This window comes from Siniperca chuatsi, linkage group LG9 (genome assembly GCF_020085105.1).
Source record: "Siniperca chuatsi isolate FFG_IHB_CAS linkage group LG9, ASM2008510v1, whole genome shotgun sequence".
Lineage (NCBI taxonomy): Eukaryota > Metazoa > Chordata > Actinopteri > Centrarchiformes > Sinipercidae > Siniperca > Siniperca chuatsi.
Genome location: NC_058050.1, coordinates 3,474,555 through 3,499,796, shown reverse-complemented (window position 1 = coordinate 3,499,796; position 25,242 = coordinate 3,474,555). Strand labels below are relative to the sequence as shown.

At 39.5% G+C, this 25,242-nt stretch overlaps 1 protein-coding gene across 1 annotated transcript; it reads left to right on the top strand.

Annotated features, from left to right (window-relative positions):
• Nucleotides 1–318: 318 nt before the first annotated feature.
• On the top strand, nucleotides 319–25,242 carry tlr18 (toll-like receptor 18). The gene is made up of 6 exons (XM_044207279.1): nucleotides 319–442; nucleotides 11,002–12,013; nucleotides 12,852–14,034; nucleotides 15,007–15,456; nucleotides 21,564–21,704; nucleotides 24,910–25,242. The coding sequence occupies exons 2-6, from the start codon at nucleotides 11,028–11,030 to the stop codon at nucleotides 25,096–25,098; spliced, it is 2,949 nt and encodes a 982-aa protein (XP_044063214.1). The 5' UTR covers nucleotides 319–442; nucleotides 11,002–11,027; the 3' UTR covers nucleotides 25,099–25,242.

Sequence of the window (25,242 nt, the reverse complement as noted above, 5' to 3'; positions counted from 1 at the left end):
CCAACTATTTTCCACCATCTATAATTCATTTTACCCGTACCTGTCAGAAAAATATAAATTGTTTATATTTCAAGCACCACAAATTTCATTCCATTGATTCCATTTTATTGGATTCAAGGCGCAAATCCATATCTCAAAACCTGGAAAAATAAAACCAAATATACCTGCATAGCTAGAATAATGGTCAAAAAACAACATTTATGAATGTAGTGAAAGATTTCCTCTTATGTTTGCCTAGAAACTGTTTTTCAGTCAAGACAGGAAAGGCAGAAGAACATTTTCCACATTCCTGAGCAATACATACACACACAGACGAGAGAGAGAGTGAGAGAGAGAGAGAGAGAGAGAGAGACAGAGAGAATAACTCGTCCAGGGTTAAGTCACTTTTCAGCGAGCGTCTAACACACAGCACAGGTTAAAATGTGTTGAGAATCATCTCGAGGTGAGTTGAAAGATTTTTTTCTGTCATGTCAGTTTCAAACTTGTTTTGTCTCTTAATATGCACGTTAATCTAGTCGAGTTTGTTGCAGTTTAAATCTGCTGTATTCGTAACTTTTAAGACTATCTTCAGTGGATTATCACATAAATATCACACATTAATTGTACTTTTGTCCATGATGACATGACTAAAGTGAATCGTTAAGTTATAAAAGTTTTGGATATGGCAATAGTAAAGCACTGGCACTGTGTAAACAGAGATATTAGACTCTGAATGAAGGCTGATTCATCACTAATCAGTCATCACTGATAGACTGTCACATACAGTCTTATAGCAAGAACTGTTTAGCAATCTTCCTGACATAAGGCCAAGATAAATAAAATAATAGCACTAATTGATCTAGCAGAGTTAAATGTTTTTCATCCCGTCATTTTAAAGTATAGTGTCAAAATGCTTTGGGATCTACAAGAAACTGGGGTTTTAGTTTTTGTAGTTTTATACAGATATTTCTCAAAAAAGGGTCTGTAAGTCACAGATCAAATTCACTGATTGATTTAATGAGACTGTGACTGTATACTACTAAACATTATTGGCAAAGAGCAAATGTTTATCGATATCTTACCTGTTGGCTGTCAGCCCAGCTGTCCTGGTTTAAACTAGTACGTCACCATCACGAGCTTCGCCTCTTTGCTGATGACTCTGGTTATTACATACGATACAATATTCCAGCCAAAATAACGCAAAGACATTTATCTTTCAACAGTCCACCTGTCTGACAAGTAATGCAGAAAATGGCAGCTAAGAGATTTGAAAGGGTGTTTGGTGATTACGGATTTCACACGTTTTCACGGCTTGAACACCAGTCACAGATTAGTTATTAGCATCCTTTTCACACAAGAGACACACCTGGAAGCTGCCCAGTTCATCCACAGTCTTATCTGTTGGCCACTGAGCAGCTCCACTGGAGTAATTTTGGGTTGGGGGCCTTGCTCAAGGGCAACTCAGTGGTGGTAATAAGTGAGGAGGCAAGCATAGCTCTTTCACTTTCTCTACCTAGATTTATCTTGGTGTTTCACTAGCGACTTATGGCAAATCCATGAAACATGCCATTTTGGCAATGGCAGGTTTCCGCTGGTGCTATTTTATCTTTTTAGCCACATTAGAGGTATGGCTCGAGGGATGGCAGTGTTGGGTGGTTGGTCGCCTGGTCAGTTGTCAGTTTTCGACTTTGCTCTAGAGTGAAATATCTTGACAGATATTGGATAGATTGGTGGGAAATTTGATAGAGACATTCATGTTCCCTACAGAATAAATTTCAGTAATTGTTAATCCCCTGCTTTTTAATCTAGCGTCATCACCAGGTCAAAATTTCAATTAGCTCACTATTTTGTTTTATGACCAAATAAAACTGATGACATTCCCATCACTTTCAGCTAATGTTACATTATATTATACCTGCTGAACATCAGCAAGTTAACTTTGTCATGGTGAGGATGTTAGCATGCTGACGTTAGTAGCCAAAAGCAACCTGTTTTAATCAACTAATTCCCTGAAAAGACCAAAACCAGCAATGAACATCCCACTATCAAGTATTGTCTGTGTAGCCAAAACCTGATATAGTGTATGTCGCCGTGTCCTAAAACTCCATTGTTATGCAATAGGCTGTTGTTGACTCTGTTGACTAGAGAGCCACATTGAACCCTTTCGGTTGGCTTGGTTAGTCTGACATTAGTTTGATAATTCTTTGCTTCCCTGATAGCAAAGAAAGACTGGGCCAGGTTCGAACCGAATCTATCATAACATCTGGCCCGGATAAGGCAAACATATCTGGGCTGGCCTCCAAATTCACTACTGCCCAGTAATGGCATGGGTCCATATTGCGGATCCATACCTGACACGGCCACCTGCTGGCACAGATCCGTTATGAGTTGGTCTTCTCATCAGGGCCAAATTTGCTAAACATCCACCAGAAATGTCCTTTTTTTCCAGCTTTATCTTTTTATATCTTTTTTTTCTTTTTATGAAAAATCAAAATTATTTACTCAGTAAGAACAGGACAAACTATCAGTAAAAGCAAAAAGGATTCCATCAGTCATGCTTGAATAGCACATTTTATTTTAGTTTGGAACAAGATAAAAACCATGGTAACATACAGTAAGCACAGACATGGTCAATATCACAATTTGCCAACTGAACATGGCATACACACAACCCTTATAAAATACCTCAATGTAAAATTCTATTTGATATTTGTGAAATGTATGCATTCTTAAAACTTTATCAAGGCACAAAACCCATTAACGTAGCTGCCCCTCATTGCTTGCAGATTTGCAACGTTCCTGGCGCCCTGCTCAATCACAGGCCAAATTAAACAACCTAACCTTACAAACTGCACCTATACACAAAAACACAGACCCATAAAAAACAGTGATTCATTTGTATCAATATTATTATCTGAGTCTAACAAGTATTTAGGTTTGTACTTACGGATTACTATGATTTTGCTTCCCATTTTGTGAAAGGCGTGCCAGGACATTCCATGTGACTTTCTTTGTGTCTTGACCCCCAACAGATAACAATGCAGAAACCTAGGCAAAAGGAGTTGGGGGGTAGAGGACGCCATAACAAAGAAAAATGAATGAATGAGTAACGCTTAACATAAAGGGAATAAATTACAAAACCATATGCTGTCGTTGAAGTATTAGCAACACACAACTAAAAATGTTTGATTAATGAACGGAGTTCAGCGTGACCCACCAGGTGCAGTGATGAGGGAACCATGCAGTGACTTGAACTCACCTTGATTTGTTAGCCAATTTATTCACATAAGCTAACAAACTAGCCAGCTAGCACCACACCCATGCAGCATTCATCTGTGGGTGATGGAGACAGAAAAGATCGTTAAGCTTGTATACTGTGTATCTATGTAGCAGAGTGTCTCTTACCACTTGTTGACTTCTTGCTTCTTTACAAAATATTTTGTTTGCATGCTCCCTGGTGTTTTGGCAAATACTGCAACAGTTAATGTGTTGGGCATAAAAGCCTCTGTGTGTGCTCGTAGAGTAGGCCTGCACTACGGTGTCTCACAGAAGCATAAACAAAGCTTTATGATGAAGATTTTTAGCTAGCAATGTGGGCGGAACCAATAGGAACAAAAATGTTTGCGTGTGAAAGGGTGACAGAATTTATTTTATATGCAGTGAACCTAACTCTAACCTACATTAAAGTAAACCTTACTGGCCTTATTGGAAAAATACTTGAAACTTATTAGTTTTAAAATTTGAACAAATATCTTGACGCCCACACTCTCAGGTTGTTGTTTTTTTGTGCTTTTGGACAAGTTGTATTTGTCCAAATCTGGCAGGCAACAGGAAAACAAAGGTCTTTTTTAAAGTTATCCCACATTTGGCCATGATCTGGCAAGTCAGCTTAAAACTGTATGTAGGCTACAGCCGGATGACAAGGCTTTTAGACTGATGCGGCCCAAAGATTCTTGCTATCTGGATTGGCTTCACTTGTCCTGGTATTACTCATTCATTCATTCATTGGTAACTCATTCATTGATGACTTACTCATTGGCCATGTCACACAGTAGCCTACAGCACAGAGCACAATGAGAGAGGACAGATGACAATGGCATGTAGGTGGAGTCAGATCACACTAACACAGTATACACTGTTCTGTGATGAGCATTGTTCTCTTTTGGGAGCCACACTGGACAATATTTAGATTTTGTGAAATAAAGACTTAAAAAATTAAGTTTTTGTAATGAGACAGAACACCTTAACCTTGTTTTTATTTTGAAGCCTTGGAACTACTGTTACTGAGTGAAAACAAGACTCCTCTAGACCACCTTTTCTCTTGTTTTCTATCCCTGAAACTGCATTCGGAAGTAACTTCCTATGGAAACAGAAACATTAAGTTGAAAAGAAAATACAAAATTCCCCATGATTCCCATGTAATAGACCTTTCTCACTGTGGATATTTTGTCTTGTCATTGTGATGTCATACTCAGGTGAAACTAATAACATCAACAATGGCTTTGTTCCATTTAAGTGTAGCAATAAGCTGTGACCATGAGCCAGCATGTGCAACACAAGAGCACCTAAATAGAATTTAAAGGTGGTAATGTTACACCTGTTTGACATGTCAAATGTCCGTGTTGAGAAATACCTATGGCCTAATGCCATAATAAAACATTAGACACATTTTCACTTTGTCATCCCCATGAGACAGTGGGCTATTGACATTTAAAAAAATAACATGACTAGTAACATTAATGTTAGATACACCTGTGCTTTTCCTGCTATGGCAAATTAAAATATCTGCTGTACCAAGGCCTATAACCAGTAGGCGATTGTTAGCAAAATGACCAAAATGCATCCCCCTTGTTAACCTGCAAGTTAGAATCTATGGCCCTGACCATGGCTCTGAAATATCAGTAGCCTAACTGTGCTGGGCATTGATAAATCCATGGCACTGTCGTTGATGCTGAAGTAGCAGAGGGATTTGTAATTGCGACTTTTTCTCTGAGTCCCACCCTTCTGTCAGTTTCGTCAGTTTCCTGCCCTCTCCGGTCTCCGGTCCCTTTCTGTTTTGTAACCACAATTTGTAATTTACAGTCCACTGTTGACACATTTTTAATTAAAACATTACATAATGCAGGTTTAAAGGGTCACTTCACTCTTTATGTTCCACTTAGATACCCATCTGTGGACAGTTTTCATTGAATCTACTTTCAAGGAATAATAGTTCTTATAAATGCTGTTGACAGCATTTTTTAAATAGAGAAAAATCACCACATTTGGATGAACAGCTAATTTATTTTATTTAGCTACACTATAGCCCTTAGCCTCTATAAGGCATCAGTACTGTAAAAAAGGAAATGATCACTTGATGTATGACCAACACACACATAAACATGAGTATCTGTTGCTGTGGAGGATGAACATGATGACCTGGGACCAGAATGTTCACAGCTGAAGTGCAGCTGTGTTTGTGTGTAGCACGTAAACATTGAGCATCATTAAATCAGAGCAAAGAGCACTCATCAGTGAAACAAGTCTGCTGGCAGATTAATATTTTGTAGGCACAGTGCTGCCATCACATGTTAAGGAAAGAGTTGTTTGCCCCCAACTATTGACTGTTGGGTAAATATCAGACACAGTAATAGAGCTTTGAGCTCACTGGATGACGCCATTCATGGAATATCAGAGAGATATCATAGTTTAATCAATGATAGAGCCATTTATTGTTTCTGGTTGGTAATTTAGTGCAGGACTACCACCTCATACTATGGAGCCTACAGTGCAGCATGTAAAACCCTTATCCTCCTGTGAGTTTGAACACAGTACGTATAGAGGTTTATTTAGACAAGGAATACTGTCATTTCTTTTATTAGTCTATGTTTTAGCCAGACATTGCAATATGTTCTGGGCAGATTTCAGTCGGTTGCAGTGTTATAGAAGTGCAATGTACTCTTTTAATCACACTTAGCTCAACATCCATCAACTTTAACTGTCCATATTTCCTAGATGCACTTCATCACCATCAGCTTTTCTTTATCATCCTAAACTGTACTTTAAGCTTAATGCATTTGATGCATCATTATAACATAGTTTTAATGTTACAAAAGTGCTATGCTATGCTAACAGTCCCAGCCTAATGTAGATTGGGCTTATCATTTTCATGCGTTTTATGAATCCACATTGAAGTCACCGCCTTAATGATTATGGTGCACCTTTTATCGTTAACTCACATCACACTTGTAGTGCACAGACTGTACCTGAAGCTGACAACAGACAACTGAAGCTTAACTTCTATCAGCAGAAGCTAATGGATGTTGAGCTAAGCATCACACAGCTTAGAATGATGACAGCTAAGTGAAGTCCGACAATGTAGAGTCCGAATAGCTGAGTCTGTGATGTTCTGAAATGGCCACCTTACCTTACTGTATTGATGCTGTAGCTCTGCAAGTCAGAGAACTTCCCAGCATTAATGGAGGTTTGTGGTGTGTATGTTTTTATAGCGGACATGTTTTACTGTGAAGTTTCTTTTTTGATAGTATGTCACTAAACTTTATTTTTCTTATGTCCCAAGGCTGCAAAAGCAAAGTAAACATCTCACTTCTAACAGCATTCCTTTCTGAGCTACCGGTAGATTACATTTTCTCCATCCCCAACATAAACTGTCTACAAAGAACACACACACATACTCTTTTTTGTTTGCTCCAGGGGCTGGCTAGCTAATGATTTTGGCTGAGAGATTTAACATTGTTTTTTCACAGTATCTTTGATTGGTAAAAAAAAAAAAAGATTAGAACTTCTTCATAGATTTTTTTTTTTACAGAGGACAGGGAGTGTACCTTTCAAACAATGAGACTCACTGTCACACTGAAACATTTCCACTTGTGTTGTTTGCTCTTCCTTCCCACCGACTGACTCGGGAAGATTAAGGGTCAATTTGCATCTTTTTGCTGCAACACCTGTTCAGCTGGGTCCAAAGATGAACAGTGTCATTGTTGCCAGGCAGTGTGAGTCTATAGATTTTAAACATGACGGGATTTGTGAAAGCTATCTCTCGGATGCAGAGAAAACAAATATTTCCCCTCTTCCTGTGCTGTGATTGCAACACACATCATCTCTAAAGCTGCAGAGAATAATACTCAATGATGAAATAGAGAACAGCCTGCAGCATTGCCAACATATTTGTGCATAATTATTTTACAGATAAGGCTACATACACCACAGAACAGGAAGGTTTTAGCCTTTGGAAACTGGGCCTACATGAGTCAACCACTGAATTCTCTACATCAGATACTGACACCTGCCCGGCAGGTTAATGTCAAACTCACTGAAGGTCATGAACTCAAAACTCTAAACATATGTAGGTTAGGAACACACAGGTTTGTTTGACCTCCCTTCCCTTGTGAAATGGAGGAATTTGCCTGAGGCAGCTTTTATTTCTTTACTTGAGTAATGACCAGATGCTTTGTAAACAGAGAATGGATAGTGTTTATCTGACTTGAATGTCTTCAGAGCTTGATGCACTTATGGTGGAAGGTGGAAGGTGCTGGTGACAAAAGTCATATAGTCTCACAGCTTCACGCTACCATCTTTCTTATTTAAATGTTTTTGGTGTTGTTTTGCTGGACCCACGCAAACGAGAGGAGGACGTGTGACCGTCGGGTGTTTGAGCTGGACAGAGCGATCGGATCTGAATGTGGACACTGGAGACACAAATTAATACCAGGTGCAAATGTAACAGACTGTCTCACCAGAAAAACGTCCCTATAAGTTGTGTGTGCAAGCAGCTTATTACGACCCATGTGTACGTTTATTAAAGGATGCGGCCTCTAATGGTCGCAGTACACACAAACCCACAAAGGACTGACTCCCAAAACGGCATATATGTCCTTTGAAAAGTACCAGCATGGTACATACCACTTCACGTGATGTAAGTCACATGATGTTAAACATGTGATTAATGCTGGGTTCAGCCAACAAAACTACTGGGTGAGGTTTAGGAAAAGATGGTGTGTTTAGGGTTAAAATAAGTTACGTAAGTCACGTGACGTAAGTCAACTACGTAACTTTAGAGGTCGCAGCCTAACAAGAAAAGTATGGGTCGTAATAAGCTGCATTAACTGATTCACAACGTTAACCACCTTATTTACGTAACGTATGCTTGCAGCCCGTCCTCAGCTGCCAGTGTGTTAGAGGGTAAGAACAAACGACCTGAGTATGGATTGGAGGATTTGTTGAATTGTAATCAGGTTAAGTCATATTTAAATACAATCTGTATACGAGACGCATTTTAATGCAACGGTGTAAAGGGAGTCAGTGTTACTCAAAGTAGAAACACGGGACTCTAATGTTACAATCCTATAGCTTTACAGCCACCGGTTCTTTTCCAACTTTGTTCCCGAGAAAATACTGCAGTACCCGTGAGCCTCTGTCGCTAGACTTGCTCCCCCAAACTTAAAAAACTGCCATTAACACCCGAAAAACCTTTCAATATTTATGTTATGTGCAAAAGACCATGAGCCCCAGTTGAGAAGAACAGCTGAATGCTTCAAACATGAATGCATTTTCAAAACGTTATCGATTCCAACAGCTTTGCTATTGCCAGGTGATATTACAACATCATTTTACAACAGTGCCTTTCATGCTAGGAGTTTCACTAAATCAATATTATTGATGTTCATCTAATCTACTGTCAATTTCCAGGAACAGCTGTCCTCTGTTGACCAGATTAGATAGCCAAGGAGTGTTTCTGGTTTCCTCAACGAAGCAGCATCACTGCTGCTGTTTTATTACCCAGACAGTGTTTATCTGTCAAGGAAGGAATATGATAGCCACGCAGTAAACACAGGGTGACATTAATTAATTAAAAGTATTCAAAGAATAACGTTTTTCATTTGTTGTCTTGTATTTATCTAGAAGAACATGTTAACAGTGAGTCATTCGGATCAGTGTTGACCTGAAAGGAATGAGGAGCGATTGCCTAAATATCAAATGGACACCTGTTGGATCACAATCCATCTCATTCCTTACTGCTTACATGGCTGAAAATTTCAGTAATAAATACATATCGGGACAACAAAATATTGAATCTGGTTTTGATCATGTGATAAATGTTAGCCATTACAAACTAATACAGTACACATCAGTTTATCTTAATTATGTTAAAGAAGAAAAGCTAAAATCAATATTCACCATTTTACCCTCAATATCAGTGTTTTTGCAGCTGCTGTGAAGTGATTTTAATTTAGTTCTCCTTCTGAATCAAATCAAAGTTAAATGTATTGATCCCCCACTCTGGTTTATTCTGGTGGTTGCCCAAGCTGTCACAGATAAACTAAAATAAATAAGGAAACAATGTTTTTCTACACTACCCATATCCGTATAGACATAAATGTTTATTCAAGACACGTCAGATCTGGACTAGATAAAACTAGCGCTGTTTGTTTAACAGGGGTTATAAAGCTTGACAGCTCCTCCACATGAGGGCCAAAACAGTGTGTAGCCTTGGACCAGCAATGCAAATAAAGGTTTAGGAGAAGGGATTTGAAAAAGTCTGCGTTAACAGCCTTAAGCTGGAAACTTTTCTTTAGAGGGTAAGTACTTTGCAGTGTATAATGCTCTTGTATAGTGGGGGACCGATGACAATGTCTACTTCAGATGGATGAGTGGGATGTCTTTTCACTGCAGATTTGCTGCCTGAGAGCACATAATGATTGTAGAGTGATGTGTGTAGCCTGTTGTCTGTTTCTTGCAAGGTTCACTTACCCTGCAGAAGAAACTAAATGTCAATTTATTCTGCAAAGGCACATGTCTGATTTAATGGGAAATGAGAGAAAATTGATCAAAGATAGAGCTAAAGATTTGCTTCTTTCCGCTGTCTCATTGTGCCTATGTCATCATTTCTCTGCTGTCTCTCAATACTATATTTAGCTTTTTGGAGTTTTCAGGAAGTATATGCCAGTTTACTTTAGAGAACTTGTGTAATGTTGTGGCCACATTTTATTTTTGCATAGCACAGACAATGCAAATTTATGAGCTACACATCCCTCTCTGTTCTGCTAACAGTAACTTTGATGCAATGACAACCCAGATCAAGATATCTATCTATTAAGAGCTATCTCTTAATAGGAATAAGCTGAGAGGGGGTTCAAAGAGAGAAAGAGAGAGTGACTGTGTGTATGTGTGTGTGTGTGTGCATGTGTGTGTGTGTCATAGAGAGACAGTAGCATTACTGAAAAGTACTCAGACCTGATGTACTTATTTACTTATTAATGTGAATATGCAATAGCAGCAATTTTTATTTAATAGTAAAAAATATCCAAAGTAAAAGTACTTTTTGAAGAGAAGTAGATTTTAGCTTCACTGTGTGACAAGCTTTTCTATCATTTTTGGGGGGATTTTCATGCTTACAAATGAGTTGAATTAAAGGTAAAAAAAAAAAAAGAGAAGAGAGGATGAAAAAAGCGCAGAAAGAAGGGGAAAGAAACAAGAGGATAGAAATGCACAGAGGGGAGAACAAAAGAAAAGAGAATAACAACCAGAAAGAAGGGAGAAATAAATAAATAAATAAAAGAGCATAAAAGGCAGAGAAAGAAGCACACAGGAGAAGTTTGCCTTCAGGGCTTTTTGCCAGAAAGCCTTACTACTTGGTTAGGCAAAAAGAAAGGCAGGAAGCCTTTCTGCCAGAAAGCACTGAAGGGAAACTTCTCCCACATTTGAGAAAGAGAGAAAGAAAGAAAAGAATAGAAAAGAGCACAAAAAGTAAAGGGAAAAAATACAATATGTCCTTTCTGAAATGTACTACTGGAAGAAAAGTAGAGACTTTCACAAAAAGAAAATGAGCAGACAAAGTACCAGTATTTCAAACTTGTGCTTGCTCTCTGGAGAGAGGCATTAACAGTTTCATGGAGCACATGTGAAAAGCAAAAAGTAAACTCCTGCTTCCAAAAACAATTTAGGTCAACGTAGTGCCACTTTTTCATTGGAATAAAGAATAAAATGGCAAAATAAATCCTTCCTTTTCTTTTTTCTTTACAGGTCTGTCATTGTGATTTGATTTGACTATGATTTGGAAATTAGTTCATTTTGGTGCTCTTCTTATTGGAGCACTCACATCCCCAACTCCATCTTCACCCCCCACCACAAACACCGACGAAGGACCCTGTCACTTCTACAACTCTGGCCGCTCCGCAAACTGTCTGGGAAGACAGCTCGACAGTGTCCCATGGAGACAACTTCCGTCCACACTGGAGGAAATAGATCTCTCCTACAATAAACTTCAAGCTCTCCATGCTAATGACTTCCTCCGCCTCCCTCAGCTTCGCATCCTTCAGCTGCAGTACAATAACATTTCACACATTGACAATGATGCCTTTAAAAACAACACACTACTGGAGCATCTTGATATCTTCAATAACTCCCTGCAGGAAATTCCTGCCACAGCTCTGACTCCTCTCTTGAATCTAAAAAAGCTCTATATGTCCAACAACCTTTACAAGCATGCCACTTTGGCTGATAGTTTCTCCAAATTTGTTAAACTCCAAGTTCTGTCTATGGGTGGCCCTCTGGTGAAGGGCCTAAAGAAAGCTGATTTTCAGTCCCTGAAGAACATCAAGTTACAAGGTTTTGCCATCAAATGTTCCTCCAATCTAAGTTACTACGAGCCTGGAAGTTTAGAAGTCATCCAGACAAAGGAGATGGGCTTTGATATGGCCATAGATCAACGACCAAACGCTCTCCTTCACATGTTACGTGACCTTGCCAACAAGACCTTCACCATCATCCAGTTTCGCAACCTCTTTGAGTTCATGTACTACATGGGAGAGGAGGACATTTTCCAGGGTTTAAAAGACATCACAGCCCATCAGCTCATCTTTCACAGAGGGAAATTCAATGAGAATCTCCTGAGGATGGCTTTAATTAACTTAGAAGTCACCCCTATCAAAAGTTTGAGACTTCAATACATCGACTTTGCCCGTTCACCCACATTTGTTGATAGCGGAGTAGGTTCCAGCATCACAGACCTGGCACTGGATAAGTTGGATCTTTGGTGAGTATCTTCTCATTTGGGGGCATCATGTGCCATGGTGAAATATAAGTAATTTGATGTGAAATTTAGCACTTGCTTGTCATTATGTCATATGTTGCTAGACTTATGCTGATAGGTTGACACTGCCCCATGATGTCTCACAATGCAGTTTACAAGCAGCTCAACTATCACTTCTAGTGTTGTTTGTAGAGTATAAGCTTACATAATATACGCTTTAAGTTTATTCTAAATATTCACTTAGTATGTACTAAATATTTAGTCCCTCCAGGAATTCACAATCTTGTAATCACAAAAATTCAACCAAAACCCACAATAAGCAATTTTCTAAAACTCCTGCAGTTTTTCCACAAAAAATGGTGAAGCATAGAAGAATGCTTGCCAATTTAACCAACTGCATAAAATAATTAAATTCAGAACAACTTTTATTAGCCAATGCCAAATAAAAGTCAAGCTGCACACTACATAACAAACTTCCTTGTAGCTATAGTGCAAAGGACTTTTTTCCCTTGAACTAGACTTCTCAAACAGCCATTGCCCCCAGGCTATAAAGCACTCTGACCAAACTCCTCCACCATTTCTACTCTAATTTCTAAAAAGAACCCTTTGTGTTATGTAGCGAGCTGGCAGCACTACACGGCATGGTTTACAGCTGACTTGGAATACCACGATTAAATGTAAAATAACAGAAATGGATGCAGATTTTAGCACCATTTATTGGTATACCACATTTGGTACACAACGGCAATATATTTTATGATTTTAATCACAAAAAGCTTTGTTCCTTCCTTTGGGGACTGAGTAACTGCTTTTCAAGACTAGAAATATCTATTTCTCGTAGGTATATCAGCAATCCTGATGTGCTGCGATTTGACTGGCGCTTCACCTGGTTCAACAAAATTAAGGAACTGTCTATCCAGTACGTGTACTTCAACTCTGTGCCTTGCGATGCCTGGGTTGAGATGGAAGGTGTGGAGTTTCTGGATGTCTCCAATAATCGACTAAAGGATGAGTTCATCTTCAACCAGCGGTGTGATTACAAGGGAACCATGCCCAATCTTCACACCTTCAACTTGAACACCAATGACCTGACCAGCTTAAAAGACTTGTCAACACTAACAAGGGAGTTCCAGCAGCTGCGGGTGTTGGACTTTAGCAACAACAAACTGGGATCTGCTGAAAAAAGTCGAGACTGCGTTTGGCAGAAAAATATCACTCGGCTCATCGCTCACCACAATCAATTCGAAAGTGAAGCCCTCCGTTGTCTACCCACCACAGTGCACTACTTGGACCTGTCCTACTGCAACCTGGACCAGCTGGACATGATGTACTTTGAGAAAGCCACCAACCTGAAAGAGCTCCTGCTGAGTGGGAATAAAATCAAGTTCATCCCATCTAAGTGGGAAAGTCCGTCACTGCAGTCACTAGCTTTGGATGGGAATTCATTTGGTCTCATTAGCAAGGCATCCTTCCAGGACATGCCTCAACTGTCTCACCTGAGGGCAGGGAACAATCCTTACCATTGCACTTGTGAGCTCCATGCTTTCATCCAGGACACAATATCAAAAGGAAAGGTTAACCTCACAGGCTGGCCTTTGAACTACAAGTGTTACCACCCAGAGCCCTTGCTCAACACAGTCATATCCAAATACTTACCAGGTCAAGTGGCGTGTGATATCAGACTAGTTATCATCATCTGTGTTGCGACCACTGCAGCAGTGATCTTGATATTGATGCTAATTTGCTATATTTTTGACCTCCCATGGTACACTAAAGCCACGTATCAGATCCTCAGGACCAAATACAGAGCACACAAGGAAAAAGCAGCAGGGGAATCAGGGACTTTTATGTATCATGCCTTCATATCCTACAGCCACTCTGATGCAGACTGGGTGAGGGACCAGCTCTTGCCCTGTTTGGAGGACAACAGGAACCCCTATCGTCTGTGTATTCATGAGAGGGACTTCATGCCAGGAAGGTGGATCATCGATAACATCATTGACAACATTGAAAGCAGTCGTAAGGTACCAAAATGTAGTTTTTAAATAGACTGAACCATATACAGCATTACTGGTACACACAACTGTTACAGTATATAAAGACTTGGCATAACCATAATTTGCAAATACGTTCCACATAAGGTTTCAGGATCTACCAGCTAGTGTGGGCAGACAGCTTTTGAGGAACTATGTTTTTGACTAGCTGATGTCTCAGCTGAGTTTGGTTGGCGATGGAAAAATCACAGACTAAGCCTGCTCATTCTCTCCTATTGACTTTTTCTTTGAGCTTAGTCTCTCCTCCTCTCCTCCTGCTGCATATAGCGCATAAAAACAAAAGATCTATCAATCAAGTGCTTTAAGTTACTCATGTTTAAGGATTGGGCCATGGTTTAGGTTTACGGTGTTGTTCAGTGGTGGTTTAAAAAGCCCTTCTTCTCTGGGAATCCCTGCTGTGCTGTTCAAGTGAAAACTTGCTGACTGTTGTGATATGGATTCTTCAAGGGCTGAAAAAGCAAATGAACAATTATAAAACTCCAGGGGTACACGTTAGAATCGTGTTACACCAAGCTGACAATTGGTTGTCGGGTGCCATTGGGCTGTTGTTGAGCATCTGAGCTGAACTTTACCCCTATAGTTTTGAGATGTTGGCAGTAGTCCGCCTTTATGGTGGTTCCTTCATTTATGTGATTCAGCGAGTTAAATCGGTGTCGAAGAGACATTGTGAGAGAGAACTCATTGTTTCAGTGCAGTGCAGTGGAGTACAGTGGGATTTAGAGTGTTTTGAGACTTTCTGGCATTTTCAAAAGGGATTATAATGCAGAACACAAACGTTTTCATCAGTGCCAGTACCATACCATTTCCCTAACATCAAAGGCATGCTTTTACATAGAGTATCACCCTAACTAACACAACCCATAGCTCACCATATCCTATGTGGAAGAAAATATTACAGTGTAATTGTAATCCATGTTTTCTTTTTCCTTTCTCCCTCCTCAGGTAATATTTGTCCTCTCCCGGCACTTCGTTAACAGTGACTGGTGCAACTATGAGCTGTACTTCGCTCAGCAGAGAGCAATGGGAAAGACCTTCAGTGACGTCATATTAGTGGTGAAGGAGCCCATTGATCCCAGCTCCTTGCCTAGCAAGTACTGCAAGCTTAAGAAAATGCTGAGTACCAAGACCTACCTGGAGTGGCCCCAGCAGGTCAACCAGCAAGCATTTTTCTGGGCTCAGTTAAGGAGTGCATTGGGCAAGCCAACAATGACCAGAGGGGGGGGGCACAGTATTAAGAGCAGAACCTCGTCTACGGGAGGCATTTCTGGGCCCCCCACAGAGGACAGGAGGCCAGAAGAAGCAAAACCAAATGCGGACAAAGAAGCAGAACCCAAAAACAAAATTATTAAAAGGAATAATGATGAGCTGTCAAATCAGAGACAAATCCCTTTGGTGGCATTTTGACCAAAAGGTTAAAAAATAAAGATTGTACGATTGCTTACTTTCCTTCCATATTGTCTCAGTAAAGGCCTGAACTCAGTTGACCTTTTGTGTGCAGGTTATGGCATGCTGGGAGCAAAAGCCAAGGTCTATTATGATGACAGCCAATAACAAGATCCCCCCCTGCCCATGGCACTCTGTCATGTTATCCCTGAGGGCCGAGCTGATGCCCTCTGCTCCGCTCTCCCTCTAAGCATCTCAGACCGGGTGCCCTGCTGACAGGCGCTGAAAGGCCACAAACTCAACAGCTCAAATGAGATCTCCCATGTTGCACTCTGGATAACAAGCGAGGTGCCAGGAAGATGTGGTGACAGGAGCCACATTGTGAATGGACTGTGCTCTGTTACATTCTTGGCCCTTAGAGGTTTGAGATCATGAATGTTCCAACTCTGATGTTCCAGTGTCATGTTAAAGGCCGTACAGGCCATATAAAACCAATACTTCACAGGAATATAAAAACATAAAAACCACAACTTCTGAGAAAAATATCTGGCTCTTCAGCTGCTAGATGTTCCACTTTCTTCACCAGCTACTCGCTAACTTTGTCTGCCATTTGGTGCTGGGAAGGCAGTGTACAGTCAGTTTATCAGAGCTGCAGAAAACAGTGTTGATGAGAGTGCTGAGACTGAACAAAATCCTGTAGTTGCTGTAAAACCAAAACTATGAGCTAAAAGTGGCCTAAAAGCCATAATGGGTTTGTCACTATGAGTGACTTCTTTCACATTTGATGCATTGTTAATATTGAAAAAAATATTGACTAGTGCAACTACGTCTTTACACTCATTCAGATCCGAACTTAACTGAATAGAAACTTTAAATGCATTTATTAGGCATATCTGCAGACCTTCAACTGAAATAGTGAAGAAGAGTTACAGCTAAATTTGCCTGGACGCTCACTAGCTTATAAATGCTTTAATCATCCCTAAAGTCAGGATCTCTTAAATCTCAGAAATGAATGCAAATTTCCCTTTAAGTGCAAGATAAGGGGCAGGTTGTGTAAACAAGCCTTAAATCAAAATGTTAGGTGTCTTTACACGCTTTACATAAATAACAATAAAAACAATGTCAGCAGAAGTACTAAAACAAAGTATGATAAAGCAACAGTGTCAGCCAGATATGAAGAATGTGAATATGAACTTGTGGCGATCGTAGGTTAAAATTTGAAGGAAGCAACACTGGTTGCCTTTTAATTTTTCATGGGCAAAAAATGTTGTTTTTGTAAATAACATTATTTTATGTTAATGAGTGAAGCATTCTGTGTGCAGTAGACACATTAAAATAATTTAGCATTGTTTTTAAGCATTTTTATTGTACAACACTTTGGTCAACAGCAGCTCTGTTGTGTTATTTATTGATGAATTTGAGTTGAGTTGTGCTCACACTTGTGCCATGATGGTTAATGTTTCTTGAAAGCATTTTTTTTTGGGGGGGGGGTTATTTTCCAAATGACTTCTTTCCTTTCACATTCAGTATTGAGTCAGTATTGTGTACAATATAAACACAGTCACTTTTCCTCCTCTATCTGGGAAGAGGAGGCCATTTGCAAAATTTGCCAGTAGATGACACTCTTGAACTTCCTATTTTTCTGGTTGACATTGTCATTACCGGCCCACAGTGTGTGAGAGAGAGAGAGAGAGAGCAAAAGCAAATGATTTGCATTAATGATGAGTAAAGCCACACAAGTCCTTACCGCTGCATATGTAAAATGTTCTATGTAATAAATGCATTTCCTGAATATAAGGCATGCTGGTATGGAACACAAGAAATTGCAGGCTTCTTTAAAGTGTTAAAAATATTGTGTGCTGAACCATATATGCAAAACAGAAATCTTTATTGGTAGGTAAAGAAAAGCAAACTTTATTTTTGATGCAGACTACTAGTATGTCTATACTTTCTGTATTTCCTGCTCGAGTTGTCATATTCAGAAGTACAGTATGTGCCTCATTTGTATTACTTGTAAAATTCTGGACATTTCTAATTCTTACTATGCATTGATGTATTATTGTGTAATGAATTAAAAACTGCTTTAGTCATGACTGTAAAAGTGTGATTATGATGGATACTTGTGGATCTGTTCAGTTGTCAAAGAAAGGGTTTCATCTTTAATCAGAATCAGAAATACTTTATTGATCCCCAAGGGGAAACTCTTTTGCTACAGCAGCTCACTATCACGTCAGTGCACACAGGAATAGAAGTACTAAGCAAAAAAATATATAATACAGATATAATACAGGTCAGAAAATAAATTAAGTACCAGGTGGGTATAAGTATAAAATAAAAGTGTGAAGTACAAAGTGGGTTTACCGGTTGATGATAATAATACAGTATAAAGTAATAGTGCATGAACTGCCAAGTTAAGTGTAGCTTATTTATAATGAGACGGAGGATATTGCACAGCAGTAATAGAGGTATGAATAAATATCAATATCAATAAATAGGGAATTATAAACTGAAAAGGGTATATTGCACAAGAGTATTAACACAGGATATTGCACAATTATCTCAAGTATTACAGTGATGTTAATGATCAATGTCCAGTTTAATGACTTAGGGTCATACAGACTGACACTTAGAGGGAGGAGTTAAAGAGTTTGATGGCCACAGGCAGGAATGACTTCCTGTGGCGCTCTGTGGTGCTTTTTGGGGGGATGAGTCTTCCGCTGAAGGTGCTCCTTTGTTTGACCAGCTCGTCATGGAGCGGGTGGGAGAAACTGTCCAAGATGGCGTGTAGTTTGGCCAGCATCCTCCTCTCTGACACCGCCAGAGAGTCCGCATTGAGCTGCAGCTGGTTCTGCTCACACCATGAGACAAAGTTCCCCACCGCAGCCCTGAACTCAGTCTCATCACCACCGCTGATACAGGCTCAGGTTGAAGACATGTTGAAGGACTCCACATAGCTGGGGGGCACAGACACAGGGGCACAACTATTACTTTATTAACCAGAAAATATCTCTCTGGTCTGAGAAAGTTTCACGTTTTCTTTAATAATGTAGCCAAATGTTGAATTCTGAAACATTATTTTGTTTCAAGATAATGCCAGTCCATGAAAGACATTTTTCAAATACATTGACACCAGGGGAATTATGTGATTACGTATCAACAAGATTTTCAGACATTATATATAAAATATTGTGCTGTGTACATACAGTACATTTTGTGTCCCTAATGAAAAGCTGAAGAGCAACTCGAGCCTTATCAAATGATTTCATAACTGTGACCTTTTTCTTTTCAGTACTGTATAAAATATTCTTTGGTTTTGAGGAATGGGGCCCCAAGTTTAATTTTTAACTAGAAGCATGCAAATATACATAAAGCTTTTATACTGGTCAGCTGGAGATACAGATGTAAATCAGCCCCAATGGTTTGCATTCAGTGAGAAGAGGATATCAATTGACTGCCATTCAAGCATAATCATTCCCTTTATTGCAAATGATGTTGCAGGAAAACATTAGTCACACCTAATAAGCATAAGTGAGGCCTAGCACTATGTAAGGAATTGCTTCAGCCTATTTCCTGTATTTGTCAGTAGACAGTTAACAGCACTGGGGGCAAATGTCACTTATTGTAATCAATAAATCTGAGAATGCTACATTTGGCATATTGCACACAACTGGGTGTGCATACAGCAGCGTAACAGAGGGTTTGGACTTCAGGTCAGGATGACTTTTGTGTTGAAAGCTACTGTATATGCAATGGAGTTTCCCTGAGGAAGGACCTACATTTTGACCTTTCAACCTCAACCATAATGTGTCACATAATCAACACAAAACCCCGCAGCATCAGCAACTGCTCATTTGAAAGACTGCGGGCTGAGCACCTGTGTGTGTTGATTTATTCACTGATCTGCACACTTCACTGTAAACAATGCAATCCATAAGAAGTCTAATCAAATATTAAAAACCACATATACAGTGCAAGCTAGCATCTAGCAGTCTCTTCTCAAGCATCTCATCTGCTAGAGTCTTTGACTGAGAATCATTTCAGCACTAATCTTTAACTATAACTGAATTAGGGACTAAATTAGTTTCTAATGTGTTAGGGTTATTGTTCAGAGGTTTATAACTTATCAGGAGTTGTATCTTTCTGTGAAATGTAACCAATAACATTGGTAATGGCTACAGTCCTTAGGTGCAGGGTTCTTCCTTACTGGCAACCCTAAATGGTCATAACCCGTGTTATTGGTCACAGCTGTGTAAAATATCAGCTACACAACAAAAAAAAAAGGTCTATTGTGCTGTGCAGTTGCCATAAACCGCCTGCCGCTGCCTTACATGGCCAGGAGGCTCACCTGTGCAGCAGGTGATGTCGCTGCTGTCAGGAGGGAGGCGCCTATCTGCTTTATTTGCACGCAGGTGCGAGGAGCCCATAAAACTGATGAGATGAGAACGGAAGCCACTTCCACCAGCACCTGTTAGCGTCAGTGTCCAGGTGAGTTCCTGCTGTTTGTGTTCGTTTGCTATTTAATTTCGAAAGGTTAGAAAGCTATGCAGATAGGAGAAGTCAGCGAGGTGAGAGTTAGTTAGAATAAATTATGCCAAAAGAGGGAGTAAAATGGTGAAACTTACAAACTAATTCAGTGTTTTTAATGTATTTTATTATTTTCATGTGGAGTGGCAACATTTTTTTACACTTCCAAATGTTCTTATTTTAGTTTCTGAGTTAATTAACACCAGCTTTGCATTCGACATTCAAATCGTTTTAATTAGCTCCCTGATAAATGATTAACGGCAATTATCAGACTAATTAAGGGAATGTGGCGCCGTATCATTCAGAAAAGTGATGTAGCATATCTTGCTTGAATGAGTTATTCACGTCCTCTCTCACAGGCAGGTATACAGCAGCCCTGCATTACTGACGAGCACGTCTCTCTTCATATAGTCGAGATAAGAATCCCCAGACAGTCTAAATGACTGAAATATGACCAACCTCTACATTTAATCCTCAACATGAATGCATCAGGTAGTTTATGTAAGGTAATGCAAACCAGGATCTAAATCATTTTACGTGCCCCCTGCCCTGCAGGGGGTCTGTCCTTTGTCCTCTACTGGTTCATGGAGGTGAAATGACTCAGCCCCCCAGTAGCAGCTTCTCAGGTGTCTGTGCCTCCTTCACCTGCATTTTATTTGGCCTCAAGCTGACTTTAACACAACTTTCACCAAAGCTTGATTTGATGAATGTGTTCATTTGTGACTTGCACAAAAGATGTGGTGAAATTTTTATTTGATGTCATTCCTATATTAGTAAGAGACAGAAATGTATGTATTCCAGCCTTTTGTGTGTATATTTGTGTTAGTTACAGGCATTTATAGGAAGTGAATACAACTTTTAAAATCAGCAATAGAATCAAGTGATCCAACTTTAATTTCCGCTTCACTATGGTTTCATTTTAGTGGAGTAAATTTTAAAAAGGCTTTCAGAAGATTGTCGAAGCAATTTGTTTTCCCACGCTACATAAAATTAGAGCTTAGGTGTCCTACTGACAGAAGCTGATGATTTGACAGATGATGAACCTGAAAGCTGAAATATAATAAAGATGAAACCCTGGTGCAAACTGCATTGAAGCATTGGCGTTGAAAATGTTTTTAGGTGATGGTTGCTCAGGGCAAGTTTAAGTCTGCACAATGTCTTGTATTTTCATTTTCAAATTTTTGTTTTACTTTAAAGAAAAATTTGAACCTGTTGTGTGCCAGATAATAAAAACTTCACCGACCCATCTCAGCCTCTGTCCTTCAACACCACTGCAAAGTAAAAATCACTGGAAACCTAAAAACTGTAGTTTTTTTTTTTTTTTTAAATCTCCAGCCTTCTGCTTAAGTCATTTTATCTTCCTGCACTCTAGGATTTCTTTTGATGGATGCTGCTGGTCTTCTGCATAGAGATTTGAATCAAACTCTTTGCTTAATCTGATCTTAGCTGTCTGAATGACTTCTTCCTGTTTTTCCCAGCGGAAATCCACAAAATTGCCGAAATGCCATTTTTCTTTTGAATTCAACTTGTCATTGTTTTTAATAGTGACTCTCTTGATTTGTCCTTCCAGGCATTAATTGTAGGACTGAAAAATGTCTTCCAACCTGCAAACAGCTATGGAGGGCCTCATCACAGTGTTCCACTCTTATTCTGGAAAAGAGGGTGACAAGTACAAGCTGAGCAAAGCCGAGCTGAAGAGCCTGTTACAGGGAGAACTCAAGGAATTCTTGGCAGTGAGTAACTATATATTTAACCATGTAGAGGCCAACTAATTGTATACAGCCTATGTAGCACTGCATCACATTTTTGCTATTGGAAGGGCACTTCATCACGTTTCCTTGCACATTAGGCCACTGAATCCACCAGTGTACAATGTAAAATACAAATTAAATACCAGTACTGCTATTGTATGTGGAATTCATTTATTCAGCTTCTCTGGGCTGTGAAAAGTTGTCGTCAACCACAGAACATTTATTTCGTTAACAAACTTTTTTTTTTTTAGTACAAAACAGACTAGTTAAATCAACTTAGCATTAGAAATTTCCCTTCATGTATTGAGGTCTTGGTTTGTTGAACTCGGGAGCAATTTGAACAGAAATCTGACCACCAAGCGTCTGTAGGCAACGAAGTCCTCTTCGTTTGACCCGTCCATTCACTTCCACAGGCAGACTTTCTCTTTTTGTCGCTTGTTATACAACGGCCCCTTGACTTCCTTAAGGCTTGCTGGCAGCCTTGTATGTCCTGTACAGATGCTGAAGGGTACCTTGTGTGTCTGTATACAACGCCAAGGGGCATGACAAACAGTTGGTATTTGACTGGAGCGCAAGAGAGTTGTTGGAATTTACAGTGGTTAAAGGAGCATCAAATTGTGTAGGTGCAATCAATTAATTATGGCTATCAGAATTGTCAGATAATCAAAAATAATAACTTAAAGGATAGCAAATTAATTGATTCAGTCTCATAAAATACACTAAACTATCAATTTAAAACTTTGATTAATAATTCAATTAACTATAACCAAAATTAGCATTAATAGCTAGTACGTTGAAAGATTTGGAGTTCAATAGAGTTGGCAAATTGACTCTTGTGCAACATTAAAGAAACCAGCATAATTATACGCAAGCATTTATTAAAAGAAACAAAGCAAAAACACACTAGTCTAACTCTAAATGTACTAAACTACAGAACTGTGTGATCCAAAATGGCGGCTTGGGTCCAAAAATGGCACCGTCAACATGGTTAGACAAAGAGGAAACTCAAAATGGTGGCAAGGCCATGTATGTTAGTGTGGCTCTGTTAAAGGGCCAAATAGAAGTGTACGTGTGAACTATATAGGATAAATGGTGCCAGGTTAAAAAAGATAATTGCATGCAAGACCCTGTCTGTGAACATCATTAACATCAATTTAGGCTATTTTGGTAGCCACATGCTAACAGTGAAAAGACATCAAAACAATAAAACGCAATGAACCAAATCAATACAGATACATTCACAAAATTAACTCAGTCCTGTGCTTAGCCGTGTGATATGTTAGTTATATGTCCAGTGGTTACCTTACCAGTCCGTAAAGGAAGAAGGTTGCTTTGACATTGGGTTATCTGGCGGTTTCCGTTGGATTAGCCAGGCAGGGAAGAACGTTGGTTCCGATTGAAGAAAAGTCCTTGCTGTGCAGTCCGTTTGTGCAGAGGGAGGAACCGGTTGCTCCGTCTGTTCTCCTCAAAGTTAGTTCTTAACATTAGCTGGCAGACTTTGTAGTAGCCATTTGGCGAAAACTAAGTACTGTTGCAGAAATCTTATGCAGGCCCTTGCGTCGCTGCTGTAAGAGTTTGGTTCTGCTGTCTCTGTTCCAAGCAGAGCTGACTGCTCACACTGAGGGGCTGCTGCTTAACAGCAGTGCTGTGGATGAAGCCAGGAGGAAGAGAGAACAATGGCCGAGCTGGGGTTTTGACGTAGTGACATCACAGGTCAGACTGACCAATGGTAGCTGGACCTGAGGTGACCTAATGCCTAAGTGTGAAGTCCTAAAGGATTGTGGGAGACTGAGTTCAATGGCTTTTGTTTACAGAACAAAAGAGCATGCAGTCTTCTAATAAAAGTTCAGTTAAAGTCCCACAAATGAATGAATTAAAATGGGGGAGTGCCAGTGGTCCCAATGGAGTTCAAAGGGGGGGCTATTGCAGCTTATTAGCTGCGTTGCACCATCTTCTACTTTACCCTCTGAGTATAAACTGCTCCACAACAGGAATGGCTTGCATAGGAGTTAATGGTACCAATATGTCTTTTGAATAAACTTTGAACTTATTGTCCTGTTGGTAACAAAGAGAGCTTTTTTCACTCTTCCATAACTGCATTGAATGAAGTGATGTATCACTCAGGGAGCCATTGAGTGACTGATGCCAGCATGTTCATGTGGCTGGCTAGAGTGTTAGCAGATAACTCGCCAGTTACAGTTGTTCAACAACTCAAGCAAATATGTTGCAAGGATGTGTGAATGAATTTTGCAGTGCTAACTTCTGGTGTGACCGGGCCTTAGGTCCATTCTGTGTGCAGCCTTCAAAGGGTAGAAGGCTGGTGGGCAGAACCTACACCTCTCCTCTTAAAGGAGGTGAAAGGTGCATGCAGGTAATCTCCATTAAATTGTAAAATTAGTCATTTCAACTCAACTGACAACTTTTAACCACCTGAATGTAGATTCATGATGAATAAAACAGTCATATCATATTAAATAATCTAAGTTTAAAATTAAGCAGTTTTATTTCCGTAGTTAGGGGACCCAAAACAACAATATAGTATTACAACTGCATTGTCATTACAGCAGCACCTGTACTGTGACAGAATAAAGAAGAAATGGAATGCTAAAAATTTCTTTCAAAAGCAAAGCTATCCTTGACTAGGGGACATGACCATCAAGGAGAGATTAAACGGGACAATATTATAGTCTTCAGTAGGTGATATTACTCTTGGATGCAACAGAGGACGATACTGGACAGTGACCTGCGTAAAGACCAAGAGTGAGAGAACTATCCCAACACTTACTGAAATGTATAAGCTGCTGTGCCAAAATATGCCAATAACATCTAAACTTGATCTAGATAATGATGATATAGTGAAGATAATTGTTAATTTCATTTTCATGTTTAAATTCTGAACTGAATTAGATTAATTCATGACTTGTACGACAGGTCTGGTCTTGTGAATTTTATTTATTTTTTTTTTTTTTTGGAATGCCACAAATTCTCATATGTGCCACTTATGAGGTCCGATGTTTGGTTCAGATGAACATGGCTATTATGGTCTGTAGCATTTTAGGAAGGACTATGACTGGATACTGTACCTTAACACCCCCAGAACTTTTGGAAGTGTCTGTGCAGTTGCAATTTGATCTTGTGAAAGAAATTTCTCTCTAGGTCGATTATCCTCATGATGCCTCTGTTTTAGGCCAGCAAGGACCCCATGGTGGTTGAGAAGATTATGGGTGACCTGGATGAAAACCAGGACGGTGAAGTGGACTTCCAGGAGTTTGTCGTTCTGGTTGCTGCGCTGACTGTCGCCTGCAATGATTTCTTTGTAGACTACGATAAGAACAGCAAGAAAGGCGAGAAGGACCCTGGTTCTAAAAAAGTCTAATAATTCACATTAAATCAATAACCCTTTCTTTACACAATTTACATGTAACAATGTTACATTAGTCACTGCTAATCAACTTGATGTTTGTTTTTTTCCTTTTTTTTTTGTCCTTAGTCTTCATCTTAATAAAGATGTTGCCCTGTT